Below are 23,125 nucleotides of genomic sequence, written 5' to 3'. Positions count from 1 at the left end.
GGGGATCGGATGTCAGCGGAGACATGTCCGCTAACATCCGATCCGATCCATCAAATCTGGACGGATGGAAACCCTATTTTCCATCCGTCCAGCGGATCGGATGGGATCGGGTGAGAACGGACCGACGGTCCGTTCCCATCCGATTTCCCCCATAGAGATGCATGGGGAACTGACAGCTTTGTCTCCGCACACAGCGCGGAGACACAGCTGTCATCCTCCTGCTCTGCGGGGGATCGGCGGCTTGATCCCCCGCTGAGAAAAACGGAATCCGTCCGACGGACGGATAGTGTGAAAGGGGCCTTAAGGGACGTTATGGCTATTCGATCAGTTTCAGATTAGATCAAATCACACATCAACTGGATAATAAAATCGAGGTGTTTATGGTCTCCGTAACAGGATTGCAGATGGCAATATCCACTGTGAGAGGATCAACAATCAATCACTCTATTTAAAGCAAAGAAAAGAAAGTCTTTTGTATTGCTCTGCTTTATATTATTCACCAAGTGAGCATTACAGTTTAGTAGTTTGGGTACTTTTGTATTCTTGAAAACACAATCAAAGTTGGAATTGCCCTTTAAGCACCTGTCACCCGCTAACAGTACATATATTGCTAGCAGGCGGCATATCCAGGCCAGTAGAGGTACTGTAATGTTGCCCCGAACATGCACACTTGCTTGCCCCCTGGGGCGTCCAGGGTATCATGTGATCATTATGGTTGGCCAATGGCCATAGAGATCACATGATTGCAGTGTAAACAAACAGTCATGAATGGTTTCCATTTATGACTGCTTGCTTAGTCGTTTGAAGCTGTAATTGGCCCACAGCTGTCAAATGGTACCTGACACCCTGTACAATGTGGTTAGCTAAAGCCAATGGAAAGCCATTAATGGCAGCTAACTATTGATTATAACAGTGAACACCACTAGTATAAGCAATAATGGTGTAAAATGAAAAAATCCCTGATCGACCCTCCCAGAGTAGTACAGTGTCACTATGGTGACACAAAACTACTTTGATGAAAGTATGTAAAGGGAAAAAAAAGTTAGTCACCAGTCAGTATCCATGATCACCGCCGCACCAGTAAAATGATGACACTTTACTGCACTTGTCACAGTATGTGAAAAAAACCCACATTTTATTTAATTGAATTTTCCAAAAAATTGTGACAGAATACAAAAAACTTGCCATGCCTCTTACTAAATACCTTGTCTACCTGTCTACTTTCCAAAAAGGGGTCACTTGGGGGTATTTGGACTGTCCTGGCATTTTAGGGCCACAAGAAATTAGATAGGCTCTCAGTACATCTGGGTTGATCAATTTTCAAATGTACACTGCTGACACATTAAATTAACACTTTTTAATCAGAATATAGCATCAGGTCAAATAAACTCCGGGGCTATTGATCTGGTCAGTTAAGTAGCAGAGGGGGCTGTTAATCAGTTTCAGCTGCTTTGGGGTTAATGAAATTACCAACAGGTGCACTAGATGGGCAACAAGGAGACAGGGTTAAAAACAGGGTTGGTTTTACAGGTGGAGGCCACTGATTTTTTAATTTTTTTCCCACCCCCTCTTTGCTGACTGTTTTTCACTAGTTTTGCATTTGGCTAGGGTCAATATCACTACTGGTAGCATGAGGCGATACCTGGATCCTATAGAGATTGCACAGGCAGTCAAACTCCTCAATACGTGCCATTTCCAAAGGGCTTGCTGTGTCTCCCAACACAGTCTCAAGAGCATGGAGTAGATTTCAGGAGGCAGGCAGTTACACTAGGAGAGCTTGACAGGGTCGTAGAAGGTCCTTAACCCATCAGCAGGCCCGGTATCTGCTCCTTTGTGCAAGGAGATACAGGATGAGCACTGCCATATCCCTTCAAAATGACCTCCAGCAGGCCACTGGTGTGAATGTCTCTGACCAAACAATCAGAAACAGACTTCATGAGGGTGGCCTGAGGGACCGACCTCCCTGTGCTCACTACTCGGCAACGTGGAGCTCCATTGACATTTGCCATTGAACACCAGAATTGGCAGGTTGACCATTGGCGCCCTGTGCTTTTCACAATGAGAGCAGGTTCCCCCTGACAGACGTGAAAGTGTCTGGAGAAGCCATGGAGAACGTTATGCTACCTGTAACATCCTTCAGCATGACCGGTTTGGTGGTGGGTCAGTGATGGTCTAGGGAGGCATATCCATGGAGGGATGCACAGACCTCTACAGGCTAGACAATTGCACCCTGACTGACATTGGGTATCAGGATGAAATCCTTGGACCCATTGTCAGACCCTACGTTGGTGCACTGGGTCCCGAGTTCCTCCTGTTGCTTAACAATGCCCGGCCTCATGTGGCGAGAGTAAGCCACCCGTTCCTGAAGTATGAAGGAATTGATACCATTGAATTGCCCCACACTTGCCTGACCTAAATCCAATAGAACACCTCTCGGACATTATGTTTTGGTCCATCCAACGCCGCCAGGTTGCACTTCAGTCTGTTCAGGAGCTCAGTGATGCCCTGGTCCAGATCTGGGAGGAAATACCCCAGGACACCATCCATCATTTTATTAGAAGCATGCCCCGATGTTGTCAGCAAAGATGGGCTTGGGTGTGTTCGAGTTTGTACGTGCCCGATCGCGCCAAGAAGTCGACACTGTGCTCCACTAATCGCAGGCAGTGAGACATTTCCCGATGTGTGCAGAGTGCAGTGTCGGCTTCCTGGCGAGATCGGGCTCGTATGAACTCGAACATGCCCGAGCAAAATGCTGGTTGTCAGGCATGCATACAAGCACGTGGGGGCCATACAAACTATTGAGTACCATTTTTGCAATGAAATTTCGGCAAAATGGACTAGCCTGCTGCATCATTTGTTCACTTTGATTTTCGGGGTGTCTTTGAATTCAGCCCTCTGTAGTTTGATCATTTTCATTTCCATCAAACGATGTGGCATCCCTTCATTCCTAACACATTACATTAGTCCATATCCGTATAGAAATCCAGCATGATACAGTATTTTTCCCCATTGAGATCTGATTTTTTTTTTTTTCAAAATGTTCGGTATATTTGTGTTTTATATAGAAAAAAAATGAAAAAAAACCCAGTGGTGCTTAACCACTTCTGGACCAGAAGGTTTTACCCCCTTGATGACCAGACCATTTTTGCGATACAGCACTGTTATTTAACAATTGTGCGATGCTGTACCCGAATAAAATTGATGTCCTTTTTCCCCCTCACAAATAGATCTCTTTTGGTGGTATTTGATCACCTCTGCGTTTTTTTATTTTTTGCGCTATAAACAAAATAAGAGCGGCCATTCTGAAAAAAAAAACAATATTTCTCTTTCGTTCATTGACGGACACAGCTCCACAATCTTTTCTTGATTATTGGGTTATGCTGCCCTGCCCCCTACAGGAGTAGGACACTAGGCAGGAAAAAACGTTACCACGCTTAGCCTATAGGGCAGTCCCAGGGGATAAACTCCCACTCTCTGATATAGGCACTCAGTTTTTTTCTGCCTAGTCAGGAGTAAGGACCTAGTTCCTTGCTGAGATCTCTGGTCCTAGCATTTTTTCCTTTTTAGAGAACTACAATCAACTGCTGGACTGGGCGACGGACTTAAGTTCTCCCCAGTCCGGTCAGCGAGCGCACGCAGGGCTCAGCTCCATGCTAGGTCGGCCACGACATAACCCCACTGGACGGGGCTGGCCTGCAAGTTAAACATCTCGCAAGGACGCATACGACCTGGTCGCAGCCTTAGCTGCAGTGTTTCTCCTGGCCGACAGCACCCCCATTCCGGTGGAGAGGTGATCTGTCCGGAGCGGTGCCCACCTAGTTCCTCGCTATGGTAAGTAATTGTACCCCCCCTCCCCCTTGAGGGTTTTGAGGTGTACGTGGGCTTCTCCCTGGGACGGTGGGACCCCCAGGTTCCCTCCTCCCCAGCCCCTCTAGAGTCACTGTTGTCTTCCACCCCCCCACCCTCCTCCCTGGAGGGTTGTGAGCTCGCTTTTGCCATGTGCTCTTAAGCGGGCTGCTGCTGGCCCGTTTTCCCTGGGTGCACACCGGGGGGGGGGGGTTACAACAGTGTCCTTCGCCGCCCTGGGGGTTAGTGACCTTGGCAGGGGGTCCTGAGAGCTCCCAGCTATTGTGTTGGGCTGGTGGATCGGATGGGTTTTCACACCCGCTGGTTCGCGCCGCATGTGACCGGACCCTACCGGCCGAATGCTGTTTGGGAGGCCCCAGTGAGGGGCATCCGCCCTCTCCCCTGTTGTTCCTGGGCAGTCAGCTCCAGCGGGCTTCGCGCCCAGGCAGTAGGGCGCCACGGAAGTTTAGGCCTACTCCTCGGGGGGGGGGGGGGGGGCGGCGGCCTCCTGTGAGTGTCCTGTTGCCATTCGCCTTCTCTTGGATGGGGGATCTGTGCGGCATGGCCTCCACCAAAATTTAGGCCGTTGGCTTGCGGCTTACTATGCCATGTGGAAAACTTGTTGCCTTCCCTGGGGGGGGGGGGGGGCACTGTGGGGGTGGTCACCTTTGATCACGGCATGCCACCATTATTGTGTAGGGCACCTCCCCTTTAGCCCTGCGGGCCATCTGGCGCCTTCCCTGGAAGGGGGGGGTGCTGTGGGGGTGGTCACCTTTGTTTGATGACAGCATGCCACCATTATTGCGTAGGGCACCTCCCCTTTAGCGCTGTGAACCATCTGGGTACCTTGCCTGCGCGTCCGCGGCATGGCGGATGGCCCCCCTTAAGGGTTGCATAGGTTTTGATTCTCTAAGCAGCCCATGTCATACATGTTTTGCCAACATCCCTTAAGGGGGCCATTTATTTTCAATAAGCGGGGGGCTTGGAGGGCTACCCCTTTTTTGTTTTTTCACGGGGTCCAGTAGCTGGTCCATTCATGGGCCCCGGGTCAGCGCCCCCTTGCAGGATCACGGTCGTTTTGTGTCTATTGAGTTGTGATTCCTACTGTATCAGAGGTGTCGGTCCTTTTTTTTTTTTAGTACCCACCGTACTAGCTGTATGTATCAGCAGCGGTCATTCGGCGTGTTGTTTTTGGCTGAATTAGAAGGCCTTATCTGATATCCCTTTGTGGGGATAACCTGTTTGGAGTTGCCCTGAATGACATAATGAAGACATTCTCAGGGGGGTAGAATACTTTCCTTCCACATGCCTCAAAGACAAGTCATAGATGGGGGCCATTCTTCTCGGCTCATAAGACGTCAGTTTGTCATCTCTTAGGGTCTCAAAACAAACGGCTCTTCTGGGCCTCTACCGGAGGTTCCAAAAGGAGGCTCTGAAGAAGAGGCAATGCCTCGAAACGCATAAGCTTATACAGCTTCGGGGGACTATCCAATCTTGATCTCGATGCTGAGGACTCTATATTTTGTCTGATATGCTTTTATCAAGAACTCGTTTGTGAGTATTTCTATTCCATTATTTCAATAAACTTTTTCAGGATAATGCACTAGGCCGGTGCGCCCTTGTGTTTGTTTGTTTGTTGTTTTTAGTGGTCCCAGACTACCCTGGTCTTGAAAGGGACTGCAAGGCCGAAGCTTTCCAGATTTGCCGTGTCAATAGTTCTCAAACATCTGTAAATTTGTAGCCAAGGTGGATAGAGGATTGCAACAGGCTCCCTCCAGCATGAAGTGGCACCCGCGCCCATATCTAGGATGGGGGGGGGGAATGTCAACCACGTGTCCCCAGATCCATGGTCCTCCCTAGTATAGGACAAGTGGTCAATGAAGTCTTTTGTTCCGGCTAAAAAGATTGAGTTTCCGAAAAGGTTCTCTTCCCCCGACCTGCCTTGTCCCCAGACCATCTACGTGGTCTCTTGAGGCAGTGCAAGACTTGTTACTTCAATGGGTGATTATCCCAGTTCTGACTTTGGAACAATTTCAGGGGTCTTATTCAATCTGTTTACAGTCCCCAGGGAGGTAGGCAAGGTAAGTCTGATCCTGGACCTCAAGGCTTTAACCACTTTGTGCGGGTACAGAAGTTCCAAATGGAATCCATTTGTACGATAGTGGCATTCCTATATCAGGTGGATCTTCTCACTTCTATCAATATCATATCAAGGATGCTTGCCTTCGTTTCCAATATATGCTGGTCATAAGCGTTTCCTCGGTTTTGCCATTGGCAAGGAGCATTATCAGTTTGTGGCGTTAGCCCTTGGCCTCACTTCCGTTTTTTTTTTCGGGCCTTCACGTCAGTGTTGGCCCAGGTGCTGGCCTTGTTGCGCCAGCAGGGCATCGCGGTACTGGGGTACCTGGATGATCTTCTTCTGCAAACAGTGTCTCCAACAGTTCCAATGGACTACGAGGAAATTATTCTGTGAACTCTGAAGGAGTTCGGTGGGATTCTGATTTTCAGAAGTCTGTTCTGACTCTCAGGGTCTGACTCTGTTCTCGACCTCAGCCATAGTGTCCTGCCTCTGGACAAACATCAGAAATAGCAGGATGCAATTCTACTGCTGTTGTTCAGCAGACAGTTGTCTTTCTGGACCTACATGCGTGGGCCTGATGGTTTCTCAATCACCAAAGGGGCACAATAAGTGTCATGGTGGCTGGGGTAGTAGCCGGCATTCTAAGGTGGGCAGAACGATCGTTTTCCAGCCCTCTCTACTGTACACTTTCCTGGAGGTGTTTTTTAGTTGTGTCTCCATGGGAGTATTCCCAAAGTGGTTCGGTTGGCCACTCGTCTTAACAGTAGGGTATAGAGTTACGGTCTCGAGATCCTCTAGCCAGCGCCACTAATACACTAGTGGCTCCCTGGGGTCAGTATTTTCTGATTACGCCTTCTCCCCACTCAAGCTTCTGCCAAGACTCCTGTGCAGGATCGAGGCAGAAGGGACACAGTTATTCTAGTGGCTCCAGACTGGCTTTGCCAGTCTTGGTACGCCGATCTGGTATGGCTGGTCGCCGCTGCTTCTTGGAGACTTCCTCCCGGGAAGATCTGCTGTCCCAAGGGCCGAATTCCCATCCTGTTTTACAGTTACTAACTTTAACGGCTTAGCTGTTGCAAGCCAGGTGCTGTAGGATAGAGCCTTGTCTGAATTGGTGATTCACTGCTATAGGCTAGCACATCTACCTCTAGGAAGATCCACCATCGTACTTAGAAGGGTACATTGTGTGGTGTGAGTCTCTTGGGGCTCTTCCTCATTCCCTTTCAGTAACTCGGATTTATTTATTTTTTTTCGCTTTTCTCCTAAAGGGAGTTGAGTGGTGTTTGGCCTTGAATATCATCAAGGACCAGGTTCCGGCCTCTGCGTTTTTTTCCTTCAACGTTCTTTGGCCAGATTTTATTTGGTGCGACCTTTTATTAGGAAGTTTGACACTTGGTTCCTCCAGTGCGGTCTCCATTGCCGCCAACAGACCTCAATTTGGTGCTGTCAGTTTTTTTTTTTTTCCAGACACCTCTCTTTAAAAATATTCTGGAGGTTCCTCTGCCTACGTTGTCCCAGAAGGTGTCCCTTCCTAGGTGGCTATTAATTCTGTGCGCAGGATGTCGGAAATGGTGGCGTTGTCTTGTCATTCACCTTATCTGGTGGTTCAGAGTTGAGTTGGTTCTTCGCACCCGTCTGTCGTTCCTTCAAAAGATCGTCTCTGATTTTCATCTGAATGATGACCTTGTGTTTCCTTCTTTATGTTCCAGATCTGAACATTATGAGGAACTTGCCTTGCATTTCATGGATGTGATTCGGGCACTTAAGTGTACCTGGCAGCATGGAGTCTTTTCAGAAGTCAGTCTCATTATCTGTACCTACGTACGGACCTCCAATAGGGTTGTCCTTTCTGCTGCAACCATTTCCAGATAATTAGGACAGACGGTGGTGCAGGTCTATTCTATCAAGCGTCAGGTTCCTCTTTTCCCTTTTAAGGTGCATTCTACGCGGGCTAACTAGTTATATTTGAGGCACTGCGTGATTAGATATATTGTAGTGCAAGTACAAAAATTAGAAAGTGATATTCTATTAATTGACAAATCAAAATCTAGTTGACTATCAACGTGAATGAATAAAAACAGTGCGTGCCAGCTGCGTTTCACCAGGGACCGGAAGTGACGAAACCGGAATTATCATCGCGGACCTCAATGCTTTTTACCGGTTGGCATCATCAGGAAGTCCCCATCATGATGACTGATGGTGATAATTCCGGTTTCGTCACTTTCGGTCCCTGGTGGAACGCAGCTGGCAAGCACGCCGGTTCCTGAAGTGAACGGTGCTAGCCAGAGCACAACAAACCTATACCAGTGGGTGCTGATTTTGGCACATTAAAATGTGAGTGCATTTATCATTGCTTTTAATGGAACTTTGTCATTTTTATTAAACGTATTGCACAATCACCTTCCTTATGCTTTTTTCTGGGATTACTAACGGTGTGGAGCCTGATTCAGCGTTTAAAGATCTATATATATATATATATATAATATATAATATATATATATATATATATATATATATATATATATATATATATATACCTATTCTATAAGTCGTGGTATTTTTGGATTGAGGAGGATTTATTTGGAAAACAGGAAGCTACAACCCATATTGTATGCAAAGCTGTGAGGGTCCTGGTGGCCGGATATGTTTGGTGAGTGGCCCCCTTACACTAAGTTGGAGGATCACCACTTATGAGCACAGGGTGTAGAAGATACCCACATATATATGTATTGAGAACAAATTATCTATATTTGTTTACACTTTTAATTAATGCTCTGTTTTTATTCATTCACGTTGATAGTCAACTAGATTTTCATTTGTCAAATAATAGGATATCATTATATAATTTTGGTGTTTGCACTACAATATATCTAATCACGCAGTGCCTCAAATGTAACTAGCTAGCTACATTTTGGGTACTTTCCCAGAACCAACGGTGGCTGCAGGGAAACCAAATAATTAATTGATATACGTAGGAGGCGCCATTTTGTATTCTTGCTTATTATGCGGGCGCTTGGTGCCTCTTGGGCCTTCCGCCATCAGGGGTCGGTTATACAGGTTTGCAAGGCGGCCACTGGGTTGTCTGTGCACACTTACAAAGTGGATGTACTGGCATCTGTGGATGCTGCTTTTGGGCGCAATGTTTTGCAGGCTGCTGTTTGAGAGGGCTTGGTCCTCTTTAAGGGTGTATTGTTTTTTGCAGCTGAGCTCCAGTTGTTCCTGGTTGATCTCCATGTTACCTGGTTGGCTAGGTTTAGCCTTTTGAGAGTTTTTTCTGCTGTGTTTTTCCCAACCCTCATGTTTAACACTACTTTGGGACATCCCTATGGTCAAGAAGATTCTGGAGCTTTGTCAATGAACGGAAGAGAAAATTGGATTTTTGTCTTACCGTAAAATCCTTTTCTCTGATGTTTGACAGACACAGCACCCACCCCTCTATTGAGTTGGGTTATATTTCTTCTGACATTGCTTGCAACAAAACTGAATGCCTAAAGCAGAGAGAGGGAGTATACCCCCTGGGGCTGCCCCATAGGCGTGGTAAAGTTTTTTTCCTGCCTAGTGTCCTACTCCTGTAGGGGGCAGCATTACGTAAAAGGATTTTACGGTAAGACAAAAATCCAATTTTTTTTACTTTCTGCTATAAAACATTCCCAATAAAAAAATTAATAAATAAAAATTAAACGTGTACATCATTTTTGGGCCAATATGTATTCTGCTACATACTTTTGGTAAAAAAAATCCTAATAATTGTATATTGATTGGTTTGCGCAAAAGTTATCATATCTAGAAACTAGGGAAAAATTTTTCATTTATCAATAGTAATGGCAGTGATCAGCGATTTTTAGTGGGACTGCGACATTTCGGCGGACAGATCGAACGCCTAACTGTCATTTTTGACACTTTTGGGGGGGACCAGGGATATTACTGCAGTATGCCAAACCAGTGCTTTTTAGTTCAATAGACCTCAATGGAGATGCTGCAGAAAAGCATATAGTGCGTTTTTTTTTTTTCGTTTTTTCATCTGCCCAACAACAAATTGGCCAAAAAAAGCATAAAAAAAATGAAATACCCATGAAAACGTGTGGAAAAACATGTGTGCAAAAACAGTAACTGCATCTCAAAAAGCACTGCAGAAACTGATCAAAAGCAAACTGCATAGGTGTGAACCAGGCCCTAGGGGGTAAAACCTTCCAGAGGTCAAGGAGTTAAGAAATAAAGCATTTTTTGGCTTCCATTTAAGGTTATGTTCAGGACAGTAAATATTCTGAGAATGAATCAATATGACCACGATTACAGGTTTCAAAGGTTAGTTTAGTGGGAAGTGTAGCTGAGGCAATGAGTTTGTAGTGCCCTTTGATGACTGGGTGAAGGGTCATTCCTCTTAAAGCGGTGTTCCAGCTGTGGAAAAAAAAATAAGTCAGCAGCTACAAATACTGTAGCTGCTGACTTTTAATATATATAGACACTTACCTGTCCAGGGAGCCCACAATGTCAGCACCCCAGCCAATTTTCAGATCGGCTGCCGCCGCCATTCATTCTATGGGAAATTGGCAATGAAGCCTTTCGGCGTCACAGCTGGTTCCCTACTGCGCAAAGCGCTGCACATTCTAATTGGCTCTATGGTGGGGGAAGGAGAAGGAGGACGGAACTTCCAAGGGACAGCGCCGCAACGCTTTCTTCGTCAAGAGGGGAAGGGTACCTGTCAAAAAGTGGTACCCGTTCCCTCCTCCCCCTTAAAAGGTGCCAAATGTGGCATCGGAGGGGGGGGGGGAAGCAGATGAGCGGAAGTTCTAATTTTGGATGGAACTCCACTTTAAGCAAGCAAGATAAGCCAAGTACATGAGTGAATTCTACAACTGTTTTCCAGTGGTATGCAGTAATGCTGGGGGTTTAGAGATTGTATACAGTTGGGCAAAAAAGTATTTAGTCAGCCACCAATTGTGCAAGTTCTCCCACTTAAAAAGATGAGAGAGGCCTGTAATTTTCATCATAGGTATACTTTAACTATGAGAGACAAAATGAGAAAAAAAATCCAGAAAATCACATTGTCTGTCTGATTTTTAAAGAATTTATTTGCAAATTATGGTGAAAAATAAGTATTTGATCAATAGCAAAAGTTCACCTCAATACTTTATTATATACCCTTTGTTGGCAATGACAGAGGTCAAATGTTTTCTGTAAGTCTTCACAAGGTTTTCACACACTGTTGCTGGTATTTTGGCCCATTCCTCCATGCAGATCTCTAGAGCAGTGATGTTTTGGGGCTGTCGCTGGGCACCACGGACTTTCAACTCCCTCCAAAGGTTTTCTATGGGGTTGAGATCTGGAGACTGGCTAGGCCACTCCAGGACCTTGAAATGCTTCTTAAGAAACCACTCCTTCATTGCGGTGTGTTTGGGATCATGGTAATGCTGAAACAACCGGCCACGTTTCATCTTCAATGCCCTTGCTGATGGAAGGAGGTTTTCACTCAAAATCTCACAATACGTGGCCCCATTCATTCTTTCCTTTGCACGGATTAGTTGTCCTGGTCCCTTTGCAGAAAAGCAGCCCCAAAGCATGATGTTTCCACCCCAATGCTTCACAGTAGGTATGGTGTTCTTTGGATGCAACTCAGCATTCTTTCTCCTCCAAACAGGACAAGTTGAGTTTTTACCAAAAAGTTCTACTTTGGTTTCATCTGACCATATGACATTAACCCAATCCTCTTCTGGATCATCCAAATGCTCTCTAGCAAACTTCAGACGGACCCGGACGTGTACTGGCTTAAGCAGGGGGACATGTCTGGCACTGCAGGATTTGAGTCCCTGGCGGCGTAGTGTGTTACTGATGGTAGCCTTTGTTACTTTGGTCCCAGCTCTCTGCAGGTCATTCACTAGGTCCCCCCCCGTGTGGTTCTGGGATTTTTGATCACCGTTCTTGTGATGATTTTGACCCCACCGGGTGAGATCTTGTGTTGCTCCCACAGTGGATTTCTTCACACCAAGCTGCTTGCCTATTGCAGATTCAGTCTTCCCAGCCTGGTGCAGGTCTACAATTTAGTTTCTGGTGTCCTTCGATAGCTCTTTGGTCTTGGCCATAGTGGAGTTTGGAGTGTGACTGTTTGAGGTTGTGGACAGGTGTCTTTTATACTAATAACAAGTTCAAACAGGTGCCATTAATTCAGGTAACAAGTGGAGGACAGAGGAGCCTCTTAAAGAAGAAGTTACAGGTCTTTGAGAGCCAGAAATCTTGCTTGTTTGTAGGTGACCAAATACTTATTTTATCAAGGAATTTACCAACGAATTCATTAGAAATCCTACAATGTGATTTCCTGGATTCTTTCCCTCCATTCTGTCTCTCATAGTTGAAGTGTACTTATGATGACAATTACAGGCCTCTCTCTCATCTTTTTAAGTGGGAGAACTTGCACAATTGGTGGCTGACTAAATACAACATGTTTACCTTAAAGTAATATTAAGGCCTAGTTCACACTGTGCAATTAGCAGCCCCTAAAAACGCCCGTGTCGTAAAAAATACATTGACTCAAATGAGTCCATTCACATCTGCCTGCTGTATTGTAATGGCCGGAATACACGATTAGAATATCGCCCGATCATTCGACCACCGACTAATGAAAAAGTGTTCGTTGGTCGAAAACGTTGCCAACATACACGGGCCGAATATCGCCCGACCGTTGTCCACCGACCATCAAAACAGTGTTCAGTGTGATGATGTTCTACACATTTCAAATGAACGACCTTAACACCAACGTATAGAATATCATTCATTCGCAAACGAGACAGAATTTTGTTTTTTTCAAACGGTATTTTTTATTCACGATATCGATATCGGTCATTGATGGCTGGGCATTAACGGGTAGAATATCGGCCAATTGTTTGCTGAACGGAAATTTTCGGCCGATTTTCTTATCGTGTATTCCAGCCATTAGGTTGCATTCGCTCCTTAACAAGTATTTTTCTTTGAGAGTTTTGAAGGCATATACAAGTACTTAGAAGTGTATTACAAGTGTTTTACCTGCGTATTCAAGCTTCTGATGTTTTCATTTTAGCCAATCAGAAAGCAATAGTGGAGGAGCTGCTGTTTAGCTGGAAAATGTGTGACAAAATGCTCATAAAACATGTCGTGCGTTTCATTTTAAGTCTATGAGCCCAAAAATGCTCTAGTTTGCCTGGAAAGAAGCTCATGAACATTTTTTGATTGACAAACGTTCTGCTACAGGTGACAAAACATTCTGATGTGAACAGGAGCCATTGAAATAAATTAAATTGTGCTTGTTGAGCGTCTTGGAGCAATTGTACAATTTTATATACATTTACCTGCATTTTTCTAGCCTGTTGAAGTCTATGGAAGCACATGAAAATGCATGTAAAATGAACTAAAAAGTGCATTAAAGAATACCGACAAAATACAAGGAAAAATGCATGACAGCGGAAGCAGAGAGATGTGAACTGAGCCCTAAAGCATAAGTTCACCTTAAAGGGTAACTCCACATTTGGGGAAAAAAATAGCCAATAAAAAAAATGTGTGTGTGTGTATATGTATGTATGTATGTATATATATATATATATATATATATATATATATATAGCATATACAATCGTGACTCAAGTCATGTTGTAGTTGAATGTTATTAAAAATGACCTTTTCTTTTCAATCTGCAGCTCTGTAATTTTCTCTAAAATGCAATGCAATATGGCTACCTGGAGCTGTTCTGTATACAGAATGTGTACTGACCACACCCCAGAAACATCATTTCCTGCTTGTGTGATTGGCTCACTGATTTCCCCAGAAGTCTGCTCTGCATTAAGATACAAGTCAGATTTCAGGCATCCCTTTCAACAAAAATTTAATTTTTGGTGAGATACTTTCAATAGGAAATGATGTTTAAAGGAATGCAGGCCCAGCAGCTTTCCTCATCAGAGCCCTGCAGGTGCAACGCTGATTGATAATTATGAAACCACTCCCATTAGACTCACTTTCCCACATGGATACAGACAAACACACAGTGATTTCTTCAGAATAACAAAAGGTAGGAATCTGCAACAAAGTTTGTTAAAATCCTTGTAATGTACACAGATCACCCAGAGGGGAATGTTTTTTTTTTTTTCTCAACAAAAGTGGAGTTACTCATTAGATAACATGTTACATCTGTATTCAGGGTGTAATAGGTTACTAATGCAGCAGCCTCGCACCCCCTTGATCCTCTATTGTGACAGTGCGCAGGGGATCTTCTACCTACACCCACTGTCACAATTTAAAAACAGTGCGGCTATGCGGGGCTCCACCCATACAGCCACATCATTCATTCATTCATTCATTCATTCATTCATTCATTCATTCGCAGAGTTTTGTGAATGAATGAATATGTCTTGTCAGCCATTGTGGCAGATGGCTTGTAGTTCTCAATTAACTACCAGGGAGCTCATCAGCACCTTCATAGTTCACTGACACTTCCTGCATCTGAGTATCTGCAGCCCTGTTTATTCACCTACTAAGATCAAGCTTTGCCTTACTCCTGGCAGTGAATGAGTCACCGGTAGTGAAGAGAAGGTAAGTATTAGATGCTTTGGGGACAGGATGGCGGTAATGGGCTTTGAGCCGAACTCCAGCCTTACATTCTGTCTTGCACAGTTGTAGGATAATCTTCTGTACTGAAAGAGATTAATCTGATTTCACTGCACACTGTGAGCTTCTCACAGCATTAGAAATTACAGAAGTACATTGGATTTCATTAATTTATCACATGTGGGCATATGAATGCAAATGCAGTCTGCATAGGAACATCCGCTTCGCCAGGCAGGCATCCACCCATTAAGGCATTTTGATATTTTAATAACTCTGAGGACTCTTTAGAGGAGTACTAGGACAAGGTGCTGTGATGTTTTCAGTAAGCTATGTATGGCACCCTGCTGGCCCCTCCCACCAGCCGTGCGTTGCGTAGGGAACCAGAGACCCACTGATGTAATTGGATCTAAAATAAGGTATGTAATTAAACAAGTTTTAATAAGAAACTTTATTTGTGCAGGTTAATTTTAATTCAAAGAAATTTTCCAGCTTGCTTATTTTTTTCAAACAATGCAGGAGTGCCCCCAAGTGAATACATATTTATTTAACCACTTGCCGACTGCTCACAGTACATTTACTGCAGGCAGGCAGCATGGGCAGGTTGGATCCCATACATGTACGTCATCCAGCCTGGGGCGTGCAGCGCACCACTTCATCGACCGCTGTGTACACTAGACACCGCTCCTGGTACCCAGCTGCTATGAGCGGCCTGGGGATCATGTGATTGTTATGTGATCACAATGTCAACACATCTGTTATGAATGAATGAAAAAAGGAAAATCTATGTATATATTATACACTACAACATATATCACAAAATGACAGTAGCGCAAGAGTGGTGGGAACCCCTTATCACCACACAGTTAATTATAAACCTGTTATACAGACCAAGACCTATATGCACAATAAAATCATACACCATAAAATGAATACAAAAAGGCCTTATGGTTATTCCCAGCACAAACACTAGTGCATGCAAAAAAACACACACATAAATAAATAGAGGCAAATGCAGAAAATCTTCAGGGAGTGATGATAATCCGTGCTGTTATAAAGGACACCCAACTCTCCACCACCACAGTGCCGGGATAATGGCTGAATGGAAAACTCACCAGATGTTTATGCCCCCCACTCACGTGGAACAGGCATACAGCCCTTAAATACCAAACAGCAAAAAGCTCCACCAGACGGCCAAAAGCACCCCTTCAGATCATGTGGCTCCCGTGTATGTAAAGAGAAAAAGCTCCACTAGTGTGACATTGTTTTAACACTTTATTAATATAACATCCCGCACATTACACTCACTTGTAACCAAGCAGATAATCGCATTGAACCATGTGAATAGTCAGAGTAATGGACCTCCTTCGGATGCTTGTAATGGCTCCACGCCGAGTAGCAAGTTCCTCAGGATCGTCCAGTTCCTCCGTCGTAACAGTAACCAAGGACGTTGTTTGATATATGTTGTAGTGTGTATATATACATAGAATTTCCTTTTTTCATCTTGTTATTAACTAAGTAGCAGCACTTATTAACCACTTTAATACAGGGCACTTCCCTCCCTTCCTGCCGAGGCCAATTTTCCCCTTTTAGCGCTGTTGCATTTTGAATGACAATTGCGCGGTCATGCAACACTGTACCTACACCAAATTTATGTCATTTCCCCCCCACAAATAGAGCTTTATTTTGGTGGTATTTGATCACCTCTGGGTTTTTTCTTTTTTGCTAAACAAATAAAAAAAGACCGAAAAGTTTGAAAAAAAAAAAGTTTTTTTGTTTGTTATACAATTTTGTAAATAAATACGTTTTTTCCTGCACTGATGAGCACTGATGAGACTGCACTGACAGGCACTGATGAGGTGGCACTGATGAGGTGGCACTGATGGGGTGGCACTGATGGGGTGGCACTGATGGGGTGGCACTGATGGGGTGGCACTGATGGGGTGGCACTGATAGGCGGCACTGATAGGCACTGATATGTGGCACTGATAAGTAGCACAGATATGCAGCATTGGTGGGCACTGATAGGCGGCACTGCTAGGCACTGATAGGCGGCATTGATGGGCACTGATAGGTGGCACTGATGGGCACTGATAGGTGGCACTGATGGGCACTGATAGGCGGCACTGGTGGGCACTGATGGGCACTGATGGGCGGCACTGATGGGCACTGATAGGTGGCACTGGTGGGCAATAATGGGCACTGGTGGGCGACACTAAAGGATGGCAATGATGGGCACTTGTGGGCAGCACTGACAGGGAGGGCACTGGTGGGCAGCACTGATGGGGAGGGCAATGGGGGGCTCCCTGAGCCCTGATTGCCATCCCTGGTGGCCATAGTGGGCATCCCTGGGGTCATAGTGGGCATCCCTGGTGGATCTAGTGGCATCCCCCCCCCGAGGGTCTGCACTGGTAATCAATGATCTGATTACCAGTGCCGACCCCCCCCCCCCCCCCCTGTCAGGGGAGCCGCCGATCGGCGCTCCTTTACTCGTGCCTGTCAGGCACGAACTAAGGAAAGCCGATCAACGGCTGTTCCTATTTACTATGTGACCAGCCGTGATTGGACACGGCTGATCACATGGTAAAGAGCCTCCGTCAGAGGCTTTTTACCGAGATCGGAGATGCAGGGTGTCAGACTGACACCTCGCATCACCGATCGCCGCTCTGCGCGCCCCCGGGGGGCGCCCAGAGCTGTGTTATCCTGCCGCCGTCATATGACGTCCGGTCAGGATAACACAACCACATTCCCGCCGTCATTTTGTAATCTCTCTCTCTCTCTGTATCTTTATTTATTTTGTTTGCCCCATAAGCGCATAGGGTTACTCTCTGTATCTTTATTTTGAGTATCTTTTTTAATGTTATGAATGAATGTCATACATAACAGCTTAGCTGTGCTTCCAATACAGTGATGGCCCACAGCTCTCACATGGTGCTTGAGCCAATCACAAGAAAAGCAATGTAAAAACATTTTTTTTTTTCTCACATACTATTACATGTCAGTATCCCTGAGCACTGCCACACCAGCCACATGATGGCACTGCACTGGTGACAGTATGTAAAGAAAAAAATGTCTTAATTTTCCAAAAAACTGTGGCAAAAAATGACAACTTCAAAAAGCTTGCCATGCCTCTTACTAAATAGTTTAGACTGTCTACGTTCCAAAAAGGGGTCATTTGGGGGGAATTTGTACTGTCCTGGCATTTTAAGGGCCTCAAGAAATTAGATTGGCCATCAAAAATTTTCAAATATACATACCATAGTTTGTAGACTTTATAGCTTTCACACAAACCAATAAAATGCACTTTTTTATTATTATTATTATTTTATTATTTATTTATTTATTTATTTATTTTTTACCAAAGACATGTAGCATAATACATGTTGGCCTAAATGTATGATGAAATGTATGTTTTATAGCAGGAAGTAGAAAATGTTTTTATATATTTTTTTTTTTTCTCAGAATAGTCAGTATTTGTTTATATAGCAAAAAACAACAACCCAGTGGTGATCAAATATCACCAAAAGAAAGCTCAATGTGCTCTAATGGAAGACCACAAGGAAACACTGTACATCCCCAGCTTTGTGTATTTTTTTATTCTAAAGCTGTGTATATTGTGTTACAAATAATATTAATGGGATCAAAAATAGGTCCAATTAATGCAAATTGTTATATACCCAAAAGGTCACTCCAAAAAAAGCTTAACCACTTGCCGACCGCCCACCGCATATTTACTGCGGCAATCTGGCTCGGCTGCGCGAAACGACGTAGCCCTATATCAGTCACGCGCGTGGAGCTGGGGGGCGAGCACGCGCTGCGCTCTTGCCCTACTAAGCAACGGGGATGCCGATCCACTGGACCGGCGACCGCGATTGCCACCAGGCACCCGCGTTTGCTCCCCGCTGAGAGAGGATGGTTAGCTAGTGTAAACACAACTGACCAGTCTTCTCTCTGAAATGATCAGAGCGCTTGTGATCACAGGTCTCTGTGGTCATTTCACAAGTCCATCCCCCATACAGTTAGAAAACACTCCCCTAGGCTCTCACTTAACCCTTTGATCACCACTGTGTTAACCCCTTCCCTTCTCTGTCATTATTACAGTGACAGTGCATATTTTTACACTGATTACTGTAGTAATGTCACTGGTCCTCCCAAAAGTCTCAAAAATGTCAGTGGTCCAATCTGTCCGCCGCAATGTCACAGTCCTGCTAAAAATCGCAAATCTCCGCCATTACTCGTAAAAAGAAATAAATAAAAATTACATTAATCTTTTTCCTAGTTTGTAGATGTGATAACTTTTGCGCAAACAAATAAAAATACGCTTATTGCGATATTTTTTTTTTTTTACCAAAAATATGTAGCAGATTACAAATTGGCCTAAAAGGATGACATTTTTTTTTTTTTCTTGGGAATGTTCTATAGCAGAATGTGAAAAATATATATATTTGTTTTCCGAATTGTCGCATCAATTTTATTTGGGTACAGTGTTGCACGACCGCACAATTTTCCGTTAAAATAACGCAGTGCCAAATCGCAAAAAATGGCCTGGTCATTAAGGGGGCAAATCCTTCAGGCCCAGACCTGGTTAAAGAAATACACTCAGACCATACATTGTTTCAAAGATAAACCTAAACATAAACTACAGTGCCTTGCGAAAGTATTTGACCCCCTTGAACTTTGCGACCTTTTGCCACATTTCAGGCTTCAAAGATAAAGATATAAATGTAATTTTTTGTGAAGAATAAACAACAAGTGGGACACAATCATGAAGTGGAACGAAATTTATTGGATATTTCAAACTTTGTTAACAAATAAAAAACTGAAAAATTGGGCGTGCAAAATTATTCAGCCCCTTTACTTTCAGTGTAGCAAACTCTCTCCAGAAGTTCAGTGAGGATCTCTGAATGATCCAATGTTGACCTAAATGACTAATGATGATAAATAGAATCCACCTGTGTGTAATCAAGTCTCCGTATAAATGCACCTGCACTGTGATAGTCTCAGAGGTCTGTTTAAAGCGCAGAGAGCATCATGAGGAACAAGGAACACACCAGGCAGGTCCGAGATACTGCTGTGGAGAAGTTTAAAGCTGGATTTGGATAGAAAAAGATTTCCCAAGCTTTAAACATCCCAAGGAGCACTGTGCAAGTGATAATATTGAAATGGAAGGAGTATCAGACCACTGCAAATCTACGAAGACCTGGCCGTCCCTCTAAACTTTCAGCTCATACAAGGAGAAGACTGATCAGAGATGCAGCCAAGAGGCCCATGATCACTCTGGATGAACTGCAGAGATCTACAGCTGAGGTGGGAGACTCTGTCCATAAGACAACAATCAGTCGTATACTGCACAAATCTGGCCTGTATGGAAGAGTGGCAAAAAGAAAGCCATTTCTTAAAGATATCCATAAAAAATGTTGTTTAAAGTTTGCCACAAGCCACCTGGGAGACACACCAAACATGTGGAAGAAGGTGCTCTGGTCAGATGAAACCAAAATCAAACTTTTTGGCAACAATGCAAAACGTTATGTTTGGCGTAAAAGCAACACAGCTCATCACCCTGAACACACCATCCCCACTGTCAAACATGGTGGTGGCAGCATCATGGTTTGGGACTGCTTTTCTTCAGCAGGGACAGGGAAGATGGTTAAAATTGATGGGAAGATGGATGGAGCCAAATACAGGACCATTCTGGAAGAAAACCTGAAGGAGTCTGCAAAAGACCTGAGACTTGGACGGAGATTTGTCTTCCAACAAGACAATGATCCAAAACATAAAGCAAAATCTACAATGGAATGGTTCACAAATAAACATATCCAGGTGTTAGAATGGCCAAGTCAAAGCCCAGACCTGAATCCAATCGAGAATCTGTGGAAAGAACTGAAAACTGCTGTTCACAAACGCTCTCCATCCAACCTCGCTGAGCTTGAGCTGTTTTGCAAGGAGGAATGGGCAAAAATTTCAGTCTCTCGATGTGCAAAATTGATAGTCATACCCCAAGCGACTTACAGCTGTAATCGCAGCAAAAGGTGGCGCTACAAAGTATTAACTTAAGGGGGCTGAATAATTTTGCAGTTTTTCATTTGTTAAAAAAGTTTGAAATATCCAATAAATTTCGTTCCACTTCATGATTGTGTCCCACTTGTTGATTCTTCACAAAAAATTACAGTTTTATATCTTTATGTTTAAAGCCTGAAATGTGGCAAAAGGTCGAACAGTTCAAGGGGGCCGAATACTTTCGCAAAGCACTGTATAGAACTTAAACCTACCTTTTTCACTTACATTATGTTTACTTTAACAGACTATTGCTTTTTACAGGCTCCGTCATGGGCATTTCTGCTTTGTGCTTTTGGTCTGTTTGTTTATCAGTCACTGGATGCCATTGATGGAAAACAAGCACGAAGAACAAACAGTAGTTCCCCGTTAGGGGAACTATTTGACCATGGCTGTGACTCTATATCTATAGGTAAGGTAATATTCTCTTTTTGGGTATGCGATTCCCTAAGAAGTTTTTAGTTCGGTTTTAGCCATAATCCCTGAAATATCTTTGAAGGGGGAGGTTTGGTGCCTCAGATCAAGGTGTGTGGGACTTTTAAGGGCTAATACACAGGGAGGTATCTTAAATATAAATATAGTATTTATTTCAAAATAACATAAAAGGTAATTATCATGCGTTTCTGGTTACAGAAAATATGTTACATGTGGTGTATGGGCTAAGGACCTTAGCCCATACACCACATGTAACATATTTTCTGTAACCAGAAACGCATGATAATTACCTTTTATGTTATTTTGAAATAAATACTATATTTATATTTAAAATACCTCCCTGTGTATTAGCCCTTAAAAGTCCCACACACCTTGATCTGAGGCACCAAACCTCCCCCTTCAAAGGTAATATTCTCTTAAATTGTTTTTTGTATGCTGTTTTTTTTTTTTTTATTATTTTAGTTTAACCCTTCCTTTATTTGATAAAAATATTGTTGAGATGTGTAGATGCCACGGAAACCACTCTCCTAAAACTCACAACCTATTTACTAATGGCTAAATGTACTCTGTACACCTATGCCTGAACCTCTTTGCTGCCTTTGATATGGTTCACCATAGCTGCCTCCTCAAAATCTTCACTCCTTTGGTCCCAATGATCGTACGCTGCTTCTCATCCTTTCTATCCCACTGCACCTTCAGCATCACTTAAAATTCTACCTTCTTCTCTCATCTGTTCTTGGACCCCTCCCCCCTATTCTTGATCTACACCTCCTTCCTGGGTCAACTGATTGCCCCCCATGATTTTCATCAAAATTCAATACCATCTCTATGCTGAGGACACACAAATCTATCTCTCTACTCCTCACACATTACTAGTTTACGAACAGACATATCAGTCTGGATGTCACACCGCTTTCTCAAACTCAATCTATCTAAAACCGAGCTCATAATAATTCCTCCCCAATGTGATCCTTCCCCTGACTTCTCTGTCGAGATTGATGGCACAACTATCAACCCTCCCCCGCGAGCCAGATGCTAGGTGTAATCCTGGATTATGAACTCTCCTTTTGGCCCCACATCCAATCACTCTCCAAAGCTTGAGGCCTCAGCCTGCACAACATCTCCAACATATGCCCCTTCCTAACCAAAGACATCACAAAACTTCTTATTCGCCCCCTGATTATCTCTCACCTTGACTACTGCAATTCCCTTCTCATTGGATTACCTTTCAATAGTCTATCCTCCATTCAGTCCATCATAAATGATCTTGCCAGACTCCTCTACCTTACCAACCTTTTAGAGTCTGCTATCCCTCTCTGTCAATCCCTCCACTGGCTTCTGCTCATCTCCCCCCCCCCCCCCCCCCAAAAAAAATTTTTTAATTCAAAATACTAACAACTTACAAAGCCACCCACAACTCAGCCCCCAGCTACATCACTAACTTAATCTCAAAATACTAACAAATTGTTCTTTTCGTTCCTCCCAAGACCTCCTGCTCTCTAGCTCTCGTCACCTATTCCCATGCCAGCCTCCAGGACTTCTCCTGAGCTATACCCATCCTCTGGAACTCTCTATCCCAATCTGACAGACTATCTCCTACTCTGTTCACCTTTAGGTGATCCCTGAAAACCCTTCTCTTCGGTGAAGCCTATCCTGCCTCCACCTAACTGTAATTTGATATTTTCCATCAGCCCATCCCCCACAGTTATTACCTTTTGTGTAATTTGACCCTCCCTTTTAGTATATGAACTCTTAACGAGCGGGGCCCTTGGATTCCTCCTGTATTGAATTGCATTGTAACTGTACAGTCTGTTGTAAAGCACTGTGAAAACTGTCCGTGCTATATAAATCCTGTATTTTATAATAATAATAGATGCAGGTAAGAGGTATAGTTGATGCAAATACATTGTAGTAGAGTGTCAGATCTAATCTAATGTAGCAAACTCAAGCTAAAATGATTTTTAAGTGGCGAAGGGTTACAATCTCTGTCAACTATTTTTTGCCATTTGGGTAATTTCCCTTGTTTTATGGGTTTCAGATAAAACAGGAAGGAAAAATTCCTATACAAAGACAGGGAGAGCAGGAGGAACACAGTGGGGATGTTTTGGGACTTTACCAGTTCAGTAAATTTTGCCACGATTCCTT

The 23,125-nt window shown here is 43.9% G+C and overlaps 1 protein-coding gene across 1 annotated transcript in view; it reads left to right on the top strand.

The window, feature by feature from the left end:
* Window positions 1–23,125, top strand: part of CHPT1 (choline phosphotransferase 1) — an 83,745-nt gene that overhangs the window by 6,503 nt on the left and 54,117 nt on the right. The window contains exon 2 of the mRNA XM_082256746.1: window positions 20,810–20,957. Within this exon, the coding sequence (XP_082112872.1) occupies window positions 20,810–20,957 (148 nt within the window). The remainder of the gene's footprint in view (window positions 1–20,809; window positions 20,958–23,125) is intronic.

Source organism: Pelophylax lessonae (genome assembly GCF_965119305.1).
Source record: "Pelophylax lessonae genome assembly, chromosome: 4".
Lineage (NCBI taxonomy): Eukaryota > Metazoa > Chordata > Amphibia > Anura > Ranidae > Pelophylax > Pelophylax lessonae.
This window is presented reverse-complemented; position numbering and strand designations above follow the sequence as displayed.